The following is a 17,942-nucleotide window of genomic DNA, read 5'->3' on the forward strand; positions in this document are numbered from 1 at the left end:
GGTAAATCGTTTCTTTACAGTTCCTTAGCAACCAAGAACTTATTTGCATATAATTGTAAAAGGATGAATAAACACTTTTGTTTTTTTTGTTTTAAAGCAATCCTTTACTTTAAAGGCCAACAAGTGGGCACATTGCGCTTTGAAGGCCAATGCGTTTCCAGCATGTGCTGGTTTCATGTGGGCTGGTTTCCAGCATGGATAGTTAGCTTTTTTTTATCACAAACAATAACCATAACTAAGCATATATATAATGATAATAATAATCTATTTTATGTCTCACCACTCAAGGTGAAAAGCAGGAAATTGCTGAAATGCATAGAGTGGAATAGATTTCAGTTGTTCATTTTTACAGCATTCTGTCTGGCTTGTTCCATAGTTCAGGGGGCAGAAATAGAACAAGGCACAAGATATTTAGAGGCAAATCAGTGAGAACACTAGACACCATTCAACACCATGTCACCAAGGAATCCCCCTCAAGCCTATTCTTGTTTAAACTGGCCAATGCCCAAGAGCGTGCACTCGTTCATTAATATTCATTGACTCCTGAGTGTAATAATAATGATGGGCAAATGTTACCATTTCTATCCCTCACTCATAGAACAATCAGTTATCAGAAATCCATGTATGCCTTAGTATAATTCTCTGTTTAATAAGGATTTGAAAGAAAGCTGTGCAGGTTTCTTAAGGCTCAAATTATACAACACTGCTGGAATTTGCTGCAGAGGAATATTTGCACACTGTTAGTTCATTGAAAGCTAGGAAACTGTTATTTTAATTGTATTATCACCTGAAACACTTCAGAATAAATACCATCAGCCCTTGTATCGTAACCCATTGGATAATACTAATATCTTAAATCAGAATACATAAAAAAGACATCAGAAGGTGTTTCTTACAACAATGACAAATTTATTTAATCATTTACTTGAGCTGCTCCAGCAAGTGTATTTACAAACAATGGCATTTGAAGATATAAAAACGTGTCATATCATAATGCAAGTCAGCGCTGTACCGTCAGAGACGTCACAGCAAATGTCTAATATTCAGGCAACACAGCCAAGAAGCTAAGGGAAATGGTGGTTTAGATATCATATCATCTTCACAGCTGTATGAAGAAGCAGGTGTGGAAAGAATTAAGAAATTATGTCTAACACTGAAGAAATATTCTCTGGGACAAAGACAATGAGAGAATACAGGAACACAACTGCATTGTGGGGGGAAACCCAGGTTCAACAAGACCTCGTTCCTTAAAACCTCAAGTTTTGCATATGGACAAAAACAGATCCTGCAGTCATTTTAGAAAAATAACGTTTCCTGAATTAAACCTACTAAAAATGTCCTTCTAGGTTTGTTCCCATGACAGTAAATGGACGACAGCATTTATTTTCGTGGTGCAACAACAGAACATTGCTTTAAAAATGTTCCACAGGAGATTTACAAAAATAAAATGAATATGATTTAGCAATGACAATACAGCAGTGTTTTTAAGGATTGACCAGCACACATTCCTAGTTGTCTTTATGGATACTGAACCATTAAATATAACTCAAAAATAAAAAAGTACATTTAAAAAGTATTATGTCTGCAAATGCATTTACTTCCAGAAAAAAAATGTTAACAAATGTATTTGATATTATGACTTTCAGACTGGATTATTTCTTAGCTCCTCATTTATCTCTTATTTCTTTTGTACCAGTGGTTCCAAATCACTATATGATATGATTTGCTAATCAACGTACGGATACATAGCATCCATAGGATCCATGTGCTCCTGTGTTATCATTTTAAAAAGAACCATAGTAGCTAGCCAAACATAACCACATAAAGTCAAAAGCTATCTTTATGTTGCTTACCAAACTGTCGATAAGTAGATGTGAATGAAAAACATGAAAACCATTCAAGCAAGGAAAATCATGGGATTGGGGCAAATATTTACCCTGTTTTGTCTCTGTAAAGGCCATTACTATTGATCCCAGCAGGAGATCTCATCTTTCTCCATCTCTGGCCAAGTTCACCAGAGTAACGCTAGCCGGCGGCTAAATTGGACACCGCGCTCCTCCCGTGCTGCTGTCGATTTTTTAATTCCAGAAATAACCCACATGAGGCCTCGCAGTATGTGGTCTGCGTGCCAGGCACTTTGGACAACATCAAAGAGCCTATTAAATCACGTTAGGGTGTCAGCTGCCACCGGGGTGGAAGCAGCGCTCCGCTACTGTTTCAGTAGATCCCAGATGAGTGTTTAATGCACACAGCTCCGTGTTAAAAAAGTAAATAAATATAAACGGCACGGTTGAAATGCATTTTGACAAAAAAAAAATCCATGTGAGAATTCGTTTTGAAGAAAATAATTTCATTACTTTCACTTCATGCTTAGAAAAAATAGTTTTTACATAATTAACAATTCAATTGGCAAGGTATGACTTCATTTTGTTGACCGAATTAAAATGTTAATGCTGTTCATTTCGATTACTCTAGGGTAAAAAGACAGGAAGCATTTACAAAATGAATGCAAAACCATTTCTTCTCTCCTATCCATGATAATGGACCCCTTTAAGGAGCGACGTGACCCCTGACAGACATGATATGGAAACGTACTACTAGTGTTTACCCCCCCCCCCCCCCCCCCCCGATATCATTTCAAGGATTGACTTGCTAAAATATTAACCCATTATCATAAGTTATGCGATTGTTATTCATCTAAATCAAAGTAAGTTGACTGCAGCTATAGGCATTTGTGTTCCATTCTCCTGAATCCTGGCTGATGACTAGTACAAAGTGTCAAGAGCACTACGACTGAACAATAAATAAGAAAACAAATTAGTATATTCACTCAAACGATTGATCGGTGAGGCTCCGTACTCCTAACAAAACATCGATTTTGGCAGCTACACTTGAGCATTTTACTTCAAGAACACCATATCTGCGTTTCAGTCCCATGTACACCTGTACACAATGTACAAAACGAGTGCTTATCTTTTTCTTTTATCTATGAAAACACTTCAAAAATTGTCACCGTTCACCTGAGCACCTGAGTCCACGCGGACTACTCCGGTTGAGATATTAAAAAAGCTCCCTGCTCTCCCTCTTTACAAGGGATGCTATCAGGCAACAATTTGCCTTGATATCTAGTAGAGTCAGCAGTTGAGTCCATAGTGACGACGTTTTCCCACAATGCACGAGGAGAGATCCCTCAGACAGTCCTCTTGCTCTGTTATAAGACGGCAACACTGAAAGCGGTCTTTGTCATTTGAAAAAGAGTCATTTTCTTGCTCTGCCCCCAATTACAAGTCCCTCTCCAACGTCACATAGGGGCACCGAAAGGACACGGACCTATTTTTGTGTGCATGTCACAGTTTAGTGGGTTTTTTGTGGGGGTTTTTTTGTGGGTGGGGCTTTTGTTCATTGAAAATCTTCCAGTTATATCACCAAAGGAGCGTCTTCCTGTGCGAGTAACTACTTTTTAGCGGAGAGAAAGATCTCAATGTTTCTTAAAAGTGCTCAATCATGAGTCCTCCTGTGTATTTCAGGGATGCGGGATGCTATAAGGAAGAGAGGGAAGCCAAAAGAACCAGCGCTGAGGCCAACAAGGGCCCTACAGTTTGAAGGCATCCGGCGCCGTTGACATCACCTCGGGATGGTTCGGCAGATTCGTGACTCGTTCCGTCTAAATGGAGGAAGAAATAGAAGATTAAAATAAGTCTGTAATACCTGAGTGTGCAAAACATTTTGAGCTTACTGATAGTTTTGAATATGGAAATGACTTTGGCGTACAATACGAACCATTATTATTTTCTATAGAGTTGATGCTTCCATCATCGGCTTTGACAACGCGGTCGTGACTTTTCTCGCAGTTGTCTGTGGGAGAAACATAAAACAGGGTGTTGTCAGGGTCGTGACATCATCTTTAGCTCATTGAACTATTCCAGCAGTGATAAACGATGCAATTGCAACCACGTTTTGTCAGAAGCCACGCCAGGACCTCTCCTGAGGGGCTTGTAAAACTTACTTGAAGGTCTGACGAAAACTTTCAGCCTCAAGCAGCTCGGTTTCCCATTTTCACTGACTGGAGAGGCTGTGGAAACATTTTAGATGGTCAATATTAGGCTCAATCGATCCATGCTGCACACTGTTTAATAAATCAAAGTCATTTTTTAGCTTTAGATATATAACCGGGTTCAACAATAAGAATTTTTTTACTGGCCTGCTCGAGCCAGCAGTGCAGATTTTTACATGCGCTGCCAACATTTTCATCTGCATTTACATTTAGTCATTTAGCAAATGCTTTTATCCAAAGCGACTTACAAATGAGGTACAACAACAAGTAATTTATCATAAGAGACAATAATATTATTCACAGTACACAATGCTTTAAGAGTAGCCCACATGATAGATCTGTATTTATTATTTTAAATGCCTTTGTTTGGGTTTGGTTTATTTTCCATGGTGACGGGGCCAGTGGCATTTTTAAACTTTTTATTAAATAAAAAAATAAAAATATGTATAATAATAACACTAGCTTGCTCTATTCTTTTTTCTATTCTATCTGTTTTATTTTTATTTACTATATAATAATAAAAGATTGCTTCCATTGTCCTCATTTCTAAGTTGCTTTGGATAAAGGCATCTGATAAATGGCTAAATGTAAATGTAATAATCTAGTCATTTTTATTTATAAATACATTATTTATATATATTGTTTTAAATATAAAAATATAAAACATTTAAATATAGATTTTTAAGAATGAATATATCATTTATATATTTATACACTATTTTAAAAAAATGAAAATGTACTGGTAATTTTCTGTCAGGACATTATCCATTAATTTTACAGATATTTCCATTAACCCTAAAACATAATGAAATGAAGAGCAAAATTCAAAATACAGGTAAAACACCTGTAAAAGAATACAGAAAATTCTTTCTTAGCAACACAGTACATTGAGGCATATATAAATCCATAGGACACAATGTACTGTATATATATTTCCTTAAACATTTTTGTATAAATTGTTAATAATATATTAATAAAATAAAAATATACGTTATATTTGTTATAAAATATAAAATTTCATATATATATATATATATATATATATATATATATATATATATATATATATATATATATATATATATATATATATATAGCTCTTTTCTGTCATAAATGTATCAATTTCTCTCTCACTATTACTCCTACCACCAAATAGGAAATCTTGAGACTCAGACCTTTCCGTTGATATGTATTTTGTCAAGATTATAAAATGTTTTGATTCTATAAGACCATATATTTGGAGTATGACACCTCCCACTAAGGGGGAGGAGCCCGCTAAAAGATTTTAAAATACCATTTCTATGATGACGCAATATCCGATTTCAAAACATTTTTGTGTCAAAGGTCAGAGCTCCTGTTATGGTGTATATGTTTTGAGGTGCGCTCGTCATAAATTAATCTATTACTGCTCCTACATAATTTTTAACAACGAACAGTGGTAAAATATTTATTTAGGAGTCTTGGACCTTTCCAACAATATATAGTTTGTCATGATTAGTTTAGGATTTAATGGTAATATATTGAAGTAAAGTTAGGCGTCCCGTATACGGGACGGTGACAGTTAAGGGTTAAATACAATTAAATATAATTTGCAATGTTACTCCAGTATGAATGCATGCACCACTTTTCACAGTGCAAACCAATTTAAATTTGATTGATGCATCCAAAACAAAAGATTAAATCAAGACAAAACTTCAATGTTCACCAGCAGCAGTTAGGATAAGGACCATCATTTTTTGACAAGCTTTCCAAAATGGTAACAACGCAACAGCTCCATGGGCTCAAGGCCACTAGGATCATTTATTTCAGGTTTGGTCTATCAGTACATCTTCAGATGCTACCTATCTTTTATGTTTGCGGCTTTCTGCATGCAAAAGCCTCATTTAAATGCTTCCACTGGCCTCAGAGTGAATCAGCATTCATTTTGCCTCTTACTGATAGACGCGGGCGGTGCTACTTTGGCTATGCTGTTTCCCTTGTCATCTCAACAATGAGCCATGTTTCTCAATTTGTCCTCTCCGTAAAGAAAAGCTCATTAGCACTTTAAGAAGAACAGGTAGACAGCCTTTCTCTCTCTCCACTGTCCACTCTTTATGCAGTACGTAATGCAATCTGGCGTAGTCAGGGAGCGATGTAAATGAGGAGCAGTGGGGTGAGGGGGAAAGAAGGGCTTGGTATTTCACCCACAGATCACACTGGACGTAAAGGTGACAAAGTAATGAGCAATGCAACGCACTTCAATAAATCTCCTCCTTCAAAGCCTCAATGTAATGAGCACGGACTGCACAAAATGCAATTTCCTTATAGCCAACGCAATATGTTCTTGATAATTCAATTGGTGAGGCTCGCTTTCACTGACGTGGACATGTATTCCACAGTGACTCTTTCCTGATGGAAAGAAATAGGAGTTGGATGTCTTGTTTTTCTGGTTGGATGCTTGAAATTTGGATTATTTTACAATAAACTTCAGGATAAATAAGCTAAGACTAATGTTCACAGCACACACGCTCCATTAGTGGCAGGATGATGAATTAGTCTCTCTTTAAAATTTGTTTACTGTCAGGAAATATTTATTGAACACCCTTATCTTGACCACAGACATCACTAACAGCAGTTTTTGGTTTTTTTTACTGGACAGCAAATTTGTGATAAACCTTTCCGAGCTCTTTTTCTAACCTCTGTTGGTTGTGACCTTTCCACAAGCCTCTTAGATGTTGATTGGTCACTACATACATCAACACCTGCTACTTAAAGCTGTACTGGCAGCTAGTAACATCAACAGCTGCAAATGACAGATCACAGGCCGAAAGAAACACCTGCCACTAAAAGCTCTGTAATCAGCTGTGATGATACAAATGACTTCTGTTCAGTCCATAGACCATATCGCCAGTGACTGTGAACCGCTGAACCTTACACTGACTCCTCCAGTCAAACTTCATGAGTTCACCCTTCTGGTTTTGTTGAGAAAATATATGGGTCAGTGAACAAAAGTGGCTATGTTAAAAAAAAAATAGGGTTTTGAAATGCATATGGCAAGTTCTCAGAAATGTACTGTTTATGTTGGTATCAAATATTTTCAATAAAAAATGCAGTGTAATGACACTAAAAATGTCACAAGTAGCAAGAAAAAAAGTTTCCTGACATTTTATTTTAATTAATATTTACTAATATTTACTAATTTTATAAAATTTACTCATTTTATTTAATTAATATTTACTAATATATATATATATATATATATATATATATATATATATATATATATATATATATATATATATATATATATATATATATATATATATATAATTTTTAAATCAAATTAAATGTTTATTAAATAAACTGTTTATATATATATATATATATATATATATATATATATATATTAGTGCTGTCAAACGATTAATCGTGAAAAGTTTTTGTTTACATTATATATGTATGTGTACTGTGTATATTTATTATGTATATATAAATACACATACAGTATATATTTTGAAAATATTTTTATGTTTATACATTTATATATTCCTATTCTTATATTTTATATTATATATAAATATATTTCATATATAAACAAAACATATTTTTCTTAAATACATACATGGATGTGTTTTATATTTAAATAATAATTATACACAGTACACACACACGTTATGCGATTAATCGTATTAATATATATATGTACACACACACACACACATATGTTAATATGTTATTTTTCTGGAGTCATGACATTTTACAATTCGAACTAACTTTGTCTTGTTATAAAAAGGTCTTGTCATTGACCATATATCTTTTTAACACTTTAAACCACCATGAAAGTGTCAAGATGAAGCTATAACAGGATCAGTTGCCTGTAGAGGAAAGAAAAAGAAATAAGAGAAAAGAATTATAACTCTTTTCCCCATTAGCTGGTTGGCTCATCTCTGAGCTTGCAGACATTCCCATAATGCACCATGGCTCTTCTAGCCTTGACCCCCATGATTCCCTGCTGTGTGGGGTCTCCAGCTGCACTTAATCTGCTGTCTCTCTTCTCATCCCCACACCCTCATGACTGCGGGGAGAGCTTGGGTTAAATCAATGTGCTTATATGCTGTCTACACTGACATACTAGGGGCTTGTGAAACCTTAATCGTGTCCCCACAAGCATATTTCCTTTGATTTGGGTGAAATTGCTTTTGTCTCATCCCTCAAGTCTGGTCTAGTTTGGAGCTGGATCCCAGTGTTGATTGGAAACATCACTTGACAAATCTGTTGTACATCGTTGGCTACTACCACAATAAATAACTGTCGAGCGTGAGTGTGCAAACAGAGCATCGTATAATGTAACATCAGTATTGTCAGAGTCCAAAATTAACTTTTTACCCAGAGACATTAATAGGATGCCATCCCACAGTGGGCATTTGGATATGTGGGGTGGGATGAAAGATGTGCAGGAGTGAACATTGCTGTTCTACACAAGGATTCATGACCGATGAAAACCACAGCGAACCCACAGAAAACCATTCAAAACTCTGCATTTCAGTGGCAACATTCCACACTAATGAAATCTCTATTAGTCAAAACCATGACCCAGATTATTTATGCCTGTTTTTATTACACAAAGTAAATTAATTTAAATATGTCTAATCTCAAATATGTATTGTAAAGCTGTGGTAAATTCATCTGCAAATGTATAGCTTTATAAACTACTATTAAATAACACCAATAAAACAGAGGACAACTGAAAATAAATATAAAAAATAAAATAAAAATAAATATTAGCTTTTTTGTAACAGCATCGTATACAAGATCAGGCTTCAGTTTAAAGTGCTACCTGTCATCTAAATGTGAAGACGACCCATCGTGATTTAGTTGCTCCAATTTTCCTTTTATTGACATTGAAAGGGTTAATTAACACAAAAATGAATATTCTGTCATCATTTACTCTACCTTAGCCATGTTGGTAAATAAAATGATGCTTTCTTTTGAGAAAAACTATCATAATATCATACATAAATAAAAGTTCAGTTTAACTTGAAGAAACTTTGACAGAAATATATTAAATTACTTATAATGATAGCACTACTACTAATAATACAATTATTATTAACATATTACGTTTAAGAAATATTTACCAGGAAAGTTATTTACTAGAAATTATTTACCAGAAAAATGTAAATACACAACATACGTTTCACTGAAAAAAAGAAATCAATAAAATAAATAATTTTTGTAGAAATTCAATTAATTAGAGATGCTTTTGATGATAAAAATTTTATGAAATCTTTCAAATTGAATCCCAAAAAATAATGGAAAACATATTTTGGTAAAAATAAAACTGAATTTGAGAGAAAAAAAACATTTCACATTTCAATAAATTCATGTTTTCAATTAATTAGACATGCTTTTTGATTAATATGTTTTTTAATTTAACCATTAAAACAAATGGAATCCAGAAAAATTTAAACGGAAAAAAGCAGAATTTGGGAAAAAAAAAAAAAAAACACAAAACAAAACATAATTTGGGAAAAATAAAACGGATTTCACAGTCCTAATATTCTTAAAATGATCATCTTTTATGTTTCACAGAAGGAAAAAAACTCATTTTTGGAGAGTAAATGATGAATGAACTTTAATTCTGGTGTGGACTCTCACTTTAAGTAAGAAATATTTCACATGTGTGTTGCCACATGAAGCTATGCAGATCAAAAGGTTAGTTATGTAAGGTAAAAATCAAAACAAAAGCTTTCTTTAGTAAACGGTTTGCTCAAGGTCAGGCTGATGCTCAGACAGTTTGACTTCAAGTATTAAGTTGCAGTTCCTTATAAAGTTATTCGTCACTCATTATTTACTCATCAAAGCCAATTTTTACCCACAATTTGCACTTGACGTGTGTTAATTTTGGACCTTGAGTACTGTAAATGTGACTGCATGAATGCTCAATGCCAGCAAGAAAAACACATCTGGAATTTCAAGGCTCTCGCCGAATTTCTTTAAACATAAACTGTGACAATAATCAACAGTCCCAGCCGTATTAAGATGATTTCATGGGTGGCTTATATGACAAACTCTCATTCTGTCAGTCATCAGAATTCCCTCGCTGTCAGCATGCGGCGTGTAACTGACCTCTCATTGGCAGACATTAAGACTAGACTACTACACCGACCCTGCTTATTCAAAGACACTCTACACTGTCACGGCACGGGCTGCTCATCCACGTCTCCTTTCCCACACGGCCGACACCAGATCCACCCGAGCTGCAGACGGCCTGGGGCAATAAACCTCCCAGACACCACCATTCCAGCTATGGGTGGAGAGATCAGATGCGATGTAACCGAGAAGTCTGATAAATGAGGGAAAGATGGATTGATGCTCCATCTTTGAGATAAGACGCGCACCCATCTCTTTTCTCGCACATTCTTGAGTGCTTTGAGAGCGCTTTGTAATGCGGGGAATATTTTTGGCTCAGGTAGTGACTACGCCACTTATAAGCAAACCGCAAAGTACAGGATTCTTATCAAAGCTACAAATCAGGTCTTGCTTTAAGCACAAAGTGGGAATGTTTCTGGTTTACCTTACAGCATTATGAAGATGGAGGGACAAGACTACAAATAGCAGTCGTGGGCTTTTGAAGCGGGCTCATATCAGACAGCCTGCACTGCCGTTGGCCCCGCTCGCGCAGGAGGGAGAGGCTGACTAAAAACCTTCCCTTGAAATTGGATTTCTATCCTCTGAGATTAAGATCAGACTTCCACATCGGCCATATTGGAAAAACATGCTGCCCTGAGCCGTTCGGGATTGTGAGTTCAACTGCAGTCATCAGAGCATGTTCACATTTGACCTGCGGGGCCGGGCCCTCTGATCCCCCCTGATCGCTTCCTGAGCGGGCCGGGCACGCTGACTGACAGCACAGAGACCGTGCTTGTCACCCCTCTGCTCTCCTGGAGCGACCCCTCACTCAGAATGATTAGCCACCACACCGGCTAACAAAGACATTCTGTCTAACCAAATCATGACAGGCAGACATCAAACTAATGAAGAGAATGATTCAGGAAAACTTGCTTCAAATATTAAATAGACCAAAAATTAGGACATTTTTTGCCTCTAGCTACATGATGTATTTTTAAAATATATATGTATACAATTCTTTTATATACAGTATCAAATTATATTAAAAAAAAAATTAAATATAAAAACAGCAACAAAACAAATTCTGTAAAATAATTTTCTACACAGTATATACCAAATTATAAAAAAATAATACAAATGAAAATGAAATAGTATATAGTACTAAATATATAAAAGAAACATACAGACAGCAAATTTTATTTATAAATTATTTTATATAGTAATAGACAAATTATTAAAATAATAAAATAGTTAAAAATTAAACAGTATATCATATTAAATACCATTTATATATATATATATATATATATATATATATATATATATATATATATATATATATATATATATATATATATATATATATATATATATACACACACATACATTTTATTTGTAAAATTATTTTATGTTATACAGTACATCAAATTTAATTGTAAATAATAATGTAAAAATATAACAGTAAACTATATTATTTTATTTTCATTAAAAATCACAATTTCTTTTTTTTTTATCACAGGGACAATTTTTCCCCATAAAATTATATATTATAAGCTGCTAAAATATAGGTGTTAAATAAACACTAAAACATATAGATCAATTAATTTACCATATATATCATATTATTTTTATTTATAAATATTTATTTACTTTTTACTATTTATATTTATATATTCATTTTTTTCTTAATTTATTCAAATTGCTTGGTATTAAAATATATTCAAATATTTTCTGCTTTCTATGACAATCTTTTCCCTTAAAATGATTATATATCATAAGCTGTTAAAAACAGAAATAATAAAACATATAGATAAATAAATGTATATATGTATATAATAATTCATTTATATTGTATTTTTATTTATTTTCTTAATTTATTCAAATAGCTTGGTATCACAATATATTCAAATATCTTCTGCTTTCTATATCTAGATTAAAATAATTGTGGTGATATGATCAAGGTTACTGAAAACCGCTGTCTACTTGAGATAACATTGTGCAGTCACTCTAAACTGCTATGCTTCAACTTGATCAGACTGACACACTGTTTATTTTGTTCCCTTTACTCGTAATTCCGCACAAATGGAGAAACTTCCTCCTATCTTGAGAGACCGTAACTGTTGAATCATGACACTGAGTCACACAGGAGGGAGACATGTGCGCTATGAATCCTTGTTTTCCAACTCGCATTAACTGTAAAACACTTTATAGTATCTGACAGCGCCATCACTTCAGTCGTGATGTTTCCCATCCTATTATTCTTACTCACAGGCCTTCGGGAAAAAAAGTCAATTTTACTATGTTGCAACGTCTCTGATAGACACTCACATTCATGCAAAACATCCATATCACCTGCTGGGATCTAACCCCTAAATGCTATGTACCGTGCATTCCTATCTGCCTTTTTTTCTCCTACTCCATGTACTTATCTCCTGTTTCTATCACTTCCCCCTCCTCATTCTCCAATTCCTTCCTTTCACATCTCATAAAAACATGTCCATCGTTTTATGCGCCCATGAGATCTGTCAGATCATCAGGTCGGATTCCGCCAAATCAAACGCTCCACATCTCCTGCGTGCGCCTGCATAAATGAACACATCGCGGCCCTGAGCAGTCCGAGCACTCCTGTGCCTTATTTTGTCTTCCCACTCCCGCCCTGTAGGGATCTGACTCCAGTTGTAAAAACATGGGTTTAGATGCTTGTTTTTAAGAGCCCTCTCACGAGCAAACGAAAGCTGAGACCAGGAGTTCGTAACAAAGACTCTTTAGAGGAAGACCAAGATGTTTTTCCCTGAGCTTCATGTTTTCCTTGTAGCCTGTTTGCCAAGACTCCTGAAAAACAAAGTCATACTTGGCAATGACTTCCTTTCCTTAATGCTCGTAATCAGATACTTGTCTTAAACGTATACCATTAAGACTTGAGTTGCGTTATCCTCCGTGAGGACGCTAATACAACATCCTTTTCCAGGCAATGCAACTTTTTCCACGTATAAACCAAAAGCCATTCTAACAAATCTATTTAACATGCGCAGCGTCTGGTTTTGGATACAGAAACCATAAAACATCATTGAGATACAAATCACTTCTGCACACAAAAAAATAATAAAAAGGAAAGAAAAAACAAACAGGATACTCACAGATATAGTAATATTCTCTGCCTGGCCGAAATTCAAATCCCAGTGAGAACGGTGTGAAAAGCTGAAACTTCTCGGAGAACTTCAGCGGCCCGTTGGGCGAGTCAGGCCGGTTGCACTCCCAACGCTTGAAACCTTTCGCCGTGTGGTCGCAAGAGCTGTAGCCATCGTAGTTGACCATGTAGAGGATGTAGCGCTCCGTTCTGTCCTCAGGGACCGTGTCCATGTAGTGGGGGCAGTATATGTCCAGATAATCGTTAATGCATACGTCGATGTGGTAGTCTCCTCGGTAGAACCTGTTGCGAAAAGAAAGGCCGCAGTGAGTATATATGATATGAAATATTAGCCATTCAGTGACTCTCATTCGTATGTTTTACGAGCCATCGAGCCCCTACTTCACAGAAAGGCCACTTCTGGAGGAAGCCACTTATTTGAGAGCAATTACCGCAAATGTGAAAGCACGTAAATCATCCAATCTTTGAGTCCGCTAGGGCTCACTGAGGATCACGTGGAAAATTCATAATCCTGTCGTTGATATAGACGCTTTAAATACGCCTGAAAGAATGAGTTTTCCATGGGCGAGAGATGACAGCTTGAAATATGGCACTCCGAGGAATGCTTCAGCAGAAAAAATGTGCATCTCTCGTGCCAAAACAGCCAACTATTCCTTGTTTGCTGTAAGTCGAGATGACCTCCAGAGGATCTAACCAAATATGAATGTCAATGGAATGTGCACGACTTCATTTCGACAAGGAAGTGATTTAAAAAACATAGATTCCCATAGGCGCCATAGTGACGATGGATATGCTCAGGTCAGCTATGCTTAGAGTCGCAGCAAAAAACATTATATTTACACCAAAACTGAGTGAACATGACTCGGTTTATACATAAATAAAATTTTTTTGAGGGTGTAAGCTAGTGGACACCCAGTAGGAGCCCTGGGGAGAGCCAGATGAGCTTCCAGGCTAATGTGAGGTTAGAGTTGCGATCCTGCTGTGGATAGAAGCACAGCTGAGCACGCGGACACAAAGATTTCCACTCATTACGGACAATAAAAGACTATTGAGAGCAGATGGAGCTTGAGACCTATCAGTTTATCATTATGTGGATTTCAAACGCACTGCTGGAATACTTAGTTTCCCTGTAGGTTTGGCCGGCTTGGCGGTGGTTTGAGTGCGGGTGTATGTGTGCATATGCATGCTTGGCAGAGTGTGTGGATGTGTATAGATGCTGCTCAAAATCTGCAAACACTTTAGGTCTATTTTGAACAACTATTGTTTACTACTCTTGGGAGCGAAATCATTTGAATGGAAAGCAAAATCTCAGCTGTGAAAAACATACTTCCTGAGCGATCGCGCCGTCCAAATGTTTCCAGCTCAAACTCTGGCATTTGAAAGTGTGTAACATGCAAACATTTCTTTTTACTTTGTCACTGGGTACTGGCAAAAACAAAGCTATTTCCTGATTAAATTTATTGGCTTCCTGTGTTCCCTGTCATCTTTTAAAGTGGAATGATTCAGTCTAGTGCTGACAAAAATCAACAGGGTTATACAGTTTCCCAAAACTGGTGTCCAGCGCATAGGATCATGGAAACATTACAAAACAAGAAACACATATTTAGATAAGCTTAATAAACTAGCATATATTAATGTTGGTTAATTTTAATTTTACATATACTAGCAAATATTTAACATTTCAGGGTATGCATGACCATTTGATATTTATGAGATTTATTGCTTTTCACAAAAGTCTCTTACAAAAACAACTGTGTTCTATTTTACAGTATTATAAAATGTAATTTATTCCTGTGATGGCAAATTTCAGCAGCCAGTCCTCTAGTCTTCAGTGTCACATGATCCTTCAATAATATGTATATTTGGTACTCAAGACATTACTTATTTTTTTATCAGTGTTGAAAACAGTTGTGCTGCTTAATATTTTTGTTGAAACAATAATATTTGTTTTGCAGGATTCTTTGATGAATAGAAACTAGAAAGTTCAAAAGAACAATGTTTTTGAAATAGAAATCTTTTGTAACATTACAAATGTAATTTTTGGATCAATTAAATTCATAATTGCTGTAATTTCCCAAACTTTTGAACTGCAGTGTAATTTTACCTTATTTAAAGTATTATAAACAAACATGATTTAACAATAAACAACATAAACAGCATATTTATAATTCAACATTATCTGCTGTAAAATTATTCTTTATTGTTAGTTCATTATACCTAATGCATTAATTATTAACAAATTAGCCCTTAACTGTATAGTGTTACCCTTTTTTCATTCATCATCTTAAACTAAGCTCTAAATTAGTCACAGAATACAGTCATGGCTCTATCAATGTAAAGGTTGTATAAATTAATTTCACGGGAATGCATGAACTGATAAAAAAAAAACAATCGTAAAAAAGTTACTTTGGATAAAAGCACCTGCCTGACACATAAATACACGGTGAAATGTGGTTTGAGTCAAGGCTAATGCACTTTCACCTGTCTATCATGTGAAATATCTTTGCTAGAGGATACTAAATAACTATTTCCCCTGGGTCACAAAGTTAGAGGACCAGACAACAACATATTAGCTCTCTGGACAACAACACCTAAAGGCAACAGAGTGCTGTTCTATGTCCGTGTCAGAAAAATCAATGAGTGAGAGGGGATTGAGTCACATTGTGTCACTTTATAATATTCTTACGTGGCCTCTAAATCAAATGCCACCTCAGCAATTCATTTTCAATGTGTATCAGATTAGCTCCAGTGGGTTATAAAGAGATTTGACCCCATTAAACCCAATAACAGACAAACAGCTCATCAATGTTGGGCTTTCTTTCATGCGCTTGAAGAGCGATGGGCCAGCTGGTCAATAAACCATACAATGCTGTGCCAATTCATCATTAGGATTAAAAAAGAAGCTCATTAGCTGTTTCTGTCAAGGCTACTAACACAAACATGGCACATGGCTGCATTAGAACAAGTCCTACAACAAAAACCTCCCATAACGATGATCCTCCTATTCAGTTGATTCTCTCCATCGCTCTCTCTCTACATGTTCAAACAGAGGGTTATGGGTGATGACCGGGGCAGACCTGAGTCTATAGAAAGACAGGACACCGGGAGGCAGTAGGCTCATGGAGTACATGATTAAAGTTGGTTCATCCCAAGGTCAGACTCCTCAGACTTAACAATGGAATGAAAAATGAAGGAGGCTCCTCACTCAAGAATTTCCAACGGAAGCCAATTAAATCAAAAGAACTCTGAGGAGCTGGCATTGATTTTCCAAAGAATGGAAGAAATGGGCAAAAATATCAAGCTGACTAGACAAGCCTCCAGACTAAACAGCATTATTGTTATTAATGGGAGAACTCACCAAAATGACAATTCGACTGCTCCAACATTCCAAACCTCTTCTATGGAACACAATAAAATATATGTGGTCGATTGTTTCGGACCCCATTGACTTTCATTGTATAGACAAAAACATTCTTCAAAATATCTTCTTTTGTGTTTAGAAGAAAGTCTGGAACGTTTGGAAATATCCCTTTAAGTGCACCTCCTTACAACTTCCCGTAGAGGGTGCGCTCTTGAGGCAATGACTGACGTGACTCCCAGGGGTGTAGGTCAGCTAAGCCTCAAGCCCTCCAGGCCATTCACAATGGCACAGATGGAGGATCTCCTCCTCAGGTTACAGCTCTCGGGCCAGTCGTGAAGCAGTTGTCCCATCATTCAGTAGGGAGGCAACGGTACATCTCCCAACGCCTCAGATATCACTCATTCACCCCTTCCAAAAGAATGTCTGCCCAGAAGCATTAACATCACAGACAAACAATGGCCTGCCAGGACTTCAAGCTGTGCTGGCTTGGCAAACGCCTCAAAAGACGGATGAAGGTGAAGGAGGGGAGAAAAATGCACTCTCTGCGAGTTTCCCATGGAAAACACTCTGTGTGAGATTTTCTTGAAGAGACAAGATATATGGCTCACAACATTAAAAACATATTGGTGTTTGTGGGAGGCATGTCTATGTTTCAGAAACATTGGCAAAGGACATTCAGCAATAGATTAGCGAGGAAAGGCTAGATTTTTGAGCCCGGATGTGTGGATAGAAGAAAGCAAGTGAACATGAGTGAGTGAGAATGGGACTATCGGTCTTGGGTGAGATAACTACTTGTCTAACATGTATGATATGTGGAAAGTATTCGCTGCGCCACAGATTAATCGTCCCGCTCTTGTGTCATTGTGATTAGTGGAGTGCCATATGGTACTCATATGTCACTCATCAAACAACGAATATCCTATGGTTAATCCTATGGGTGATAAACACACAAACAAATCTGGGATTCACAAACTCTCAATTCAACCTGGTTCTGATTTTGATTCATTTAGATTAAGTTCTGATTCCTCTTGGAATCAGACAACTTGTGAACTATGACCAATTAATTACGAATAACCAATTAATCACTAATCATAACAGTAACATCTTAAAAGTGAACAATTGGGTTTTGTGTGCAAACTAATTTATGAATATGATATCCCCCAAATAAGTAGGCTACAGTTTGAAATTGTGACTACTTTTGCCAAATGATGGATGTTCTATGTTTATTTCCAACAAAAACATAGAATAATAATAAAAATAATTCATTT

The 17,942-nt window shown here is 35.9% G+C and overlaps 1 protein-coding gene across 1 annotated transcript in view; it reads right to left on the minus strand.

Moving 5' to 3' along the window:
* Nucleotides 1–894: 894 nt before the first annotated feature.
* LOC306862320 (ephrin-A5b-like) overlaps nt 895–17,942 on the minus strand; it is a 53,252-nt gene continuing 36,204 nt past the window's right edge. Inside the window, exons 2-5 of the mRNA XM_079405070.1 lie at nt 13,303–13,595; nt 4,007–4,072; nt 3,781–3,855; nt 895–3,664 (exon numbers count right to left, since the gene is read on the minus strand). Coding sequence (XP_079261196.1) covers nt 3,540–3,664; nt 3,781–3,855; nt 4,007–4,072; nt 13,303–13,595 — 559 coding nt within the window. The 3' untranslated portion in view covers nt 895–3,539. The remainder of the gene's footprint in view (nt 3,665–3,780; nt 3,856–4,006; nt 4,073–13,302; nt 13,596–17,942) is intronic.

This window comes from Barbus barbus, assembly GCF_936440315.1.
Source record: "Barbus barbus genome assembly, chromosome: 43".
In the NCBI taxonomy this organism is placed as follows: domain Eukaryota; kingdom Metazoa; phylum Chordata; class Actinopteri; order Cypriniformes; family Cyprinidae; genus Barbus; species Barbus barbus.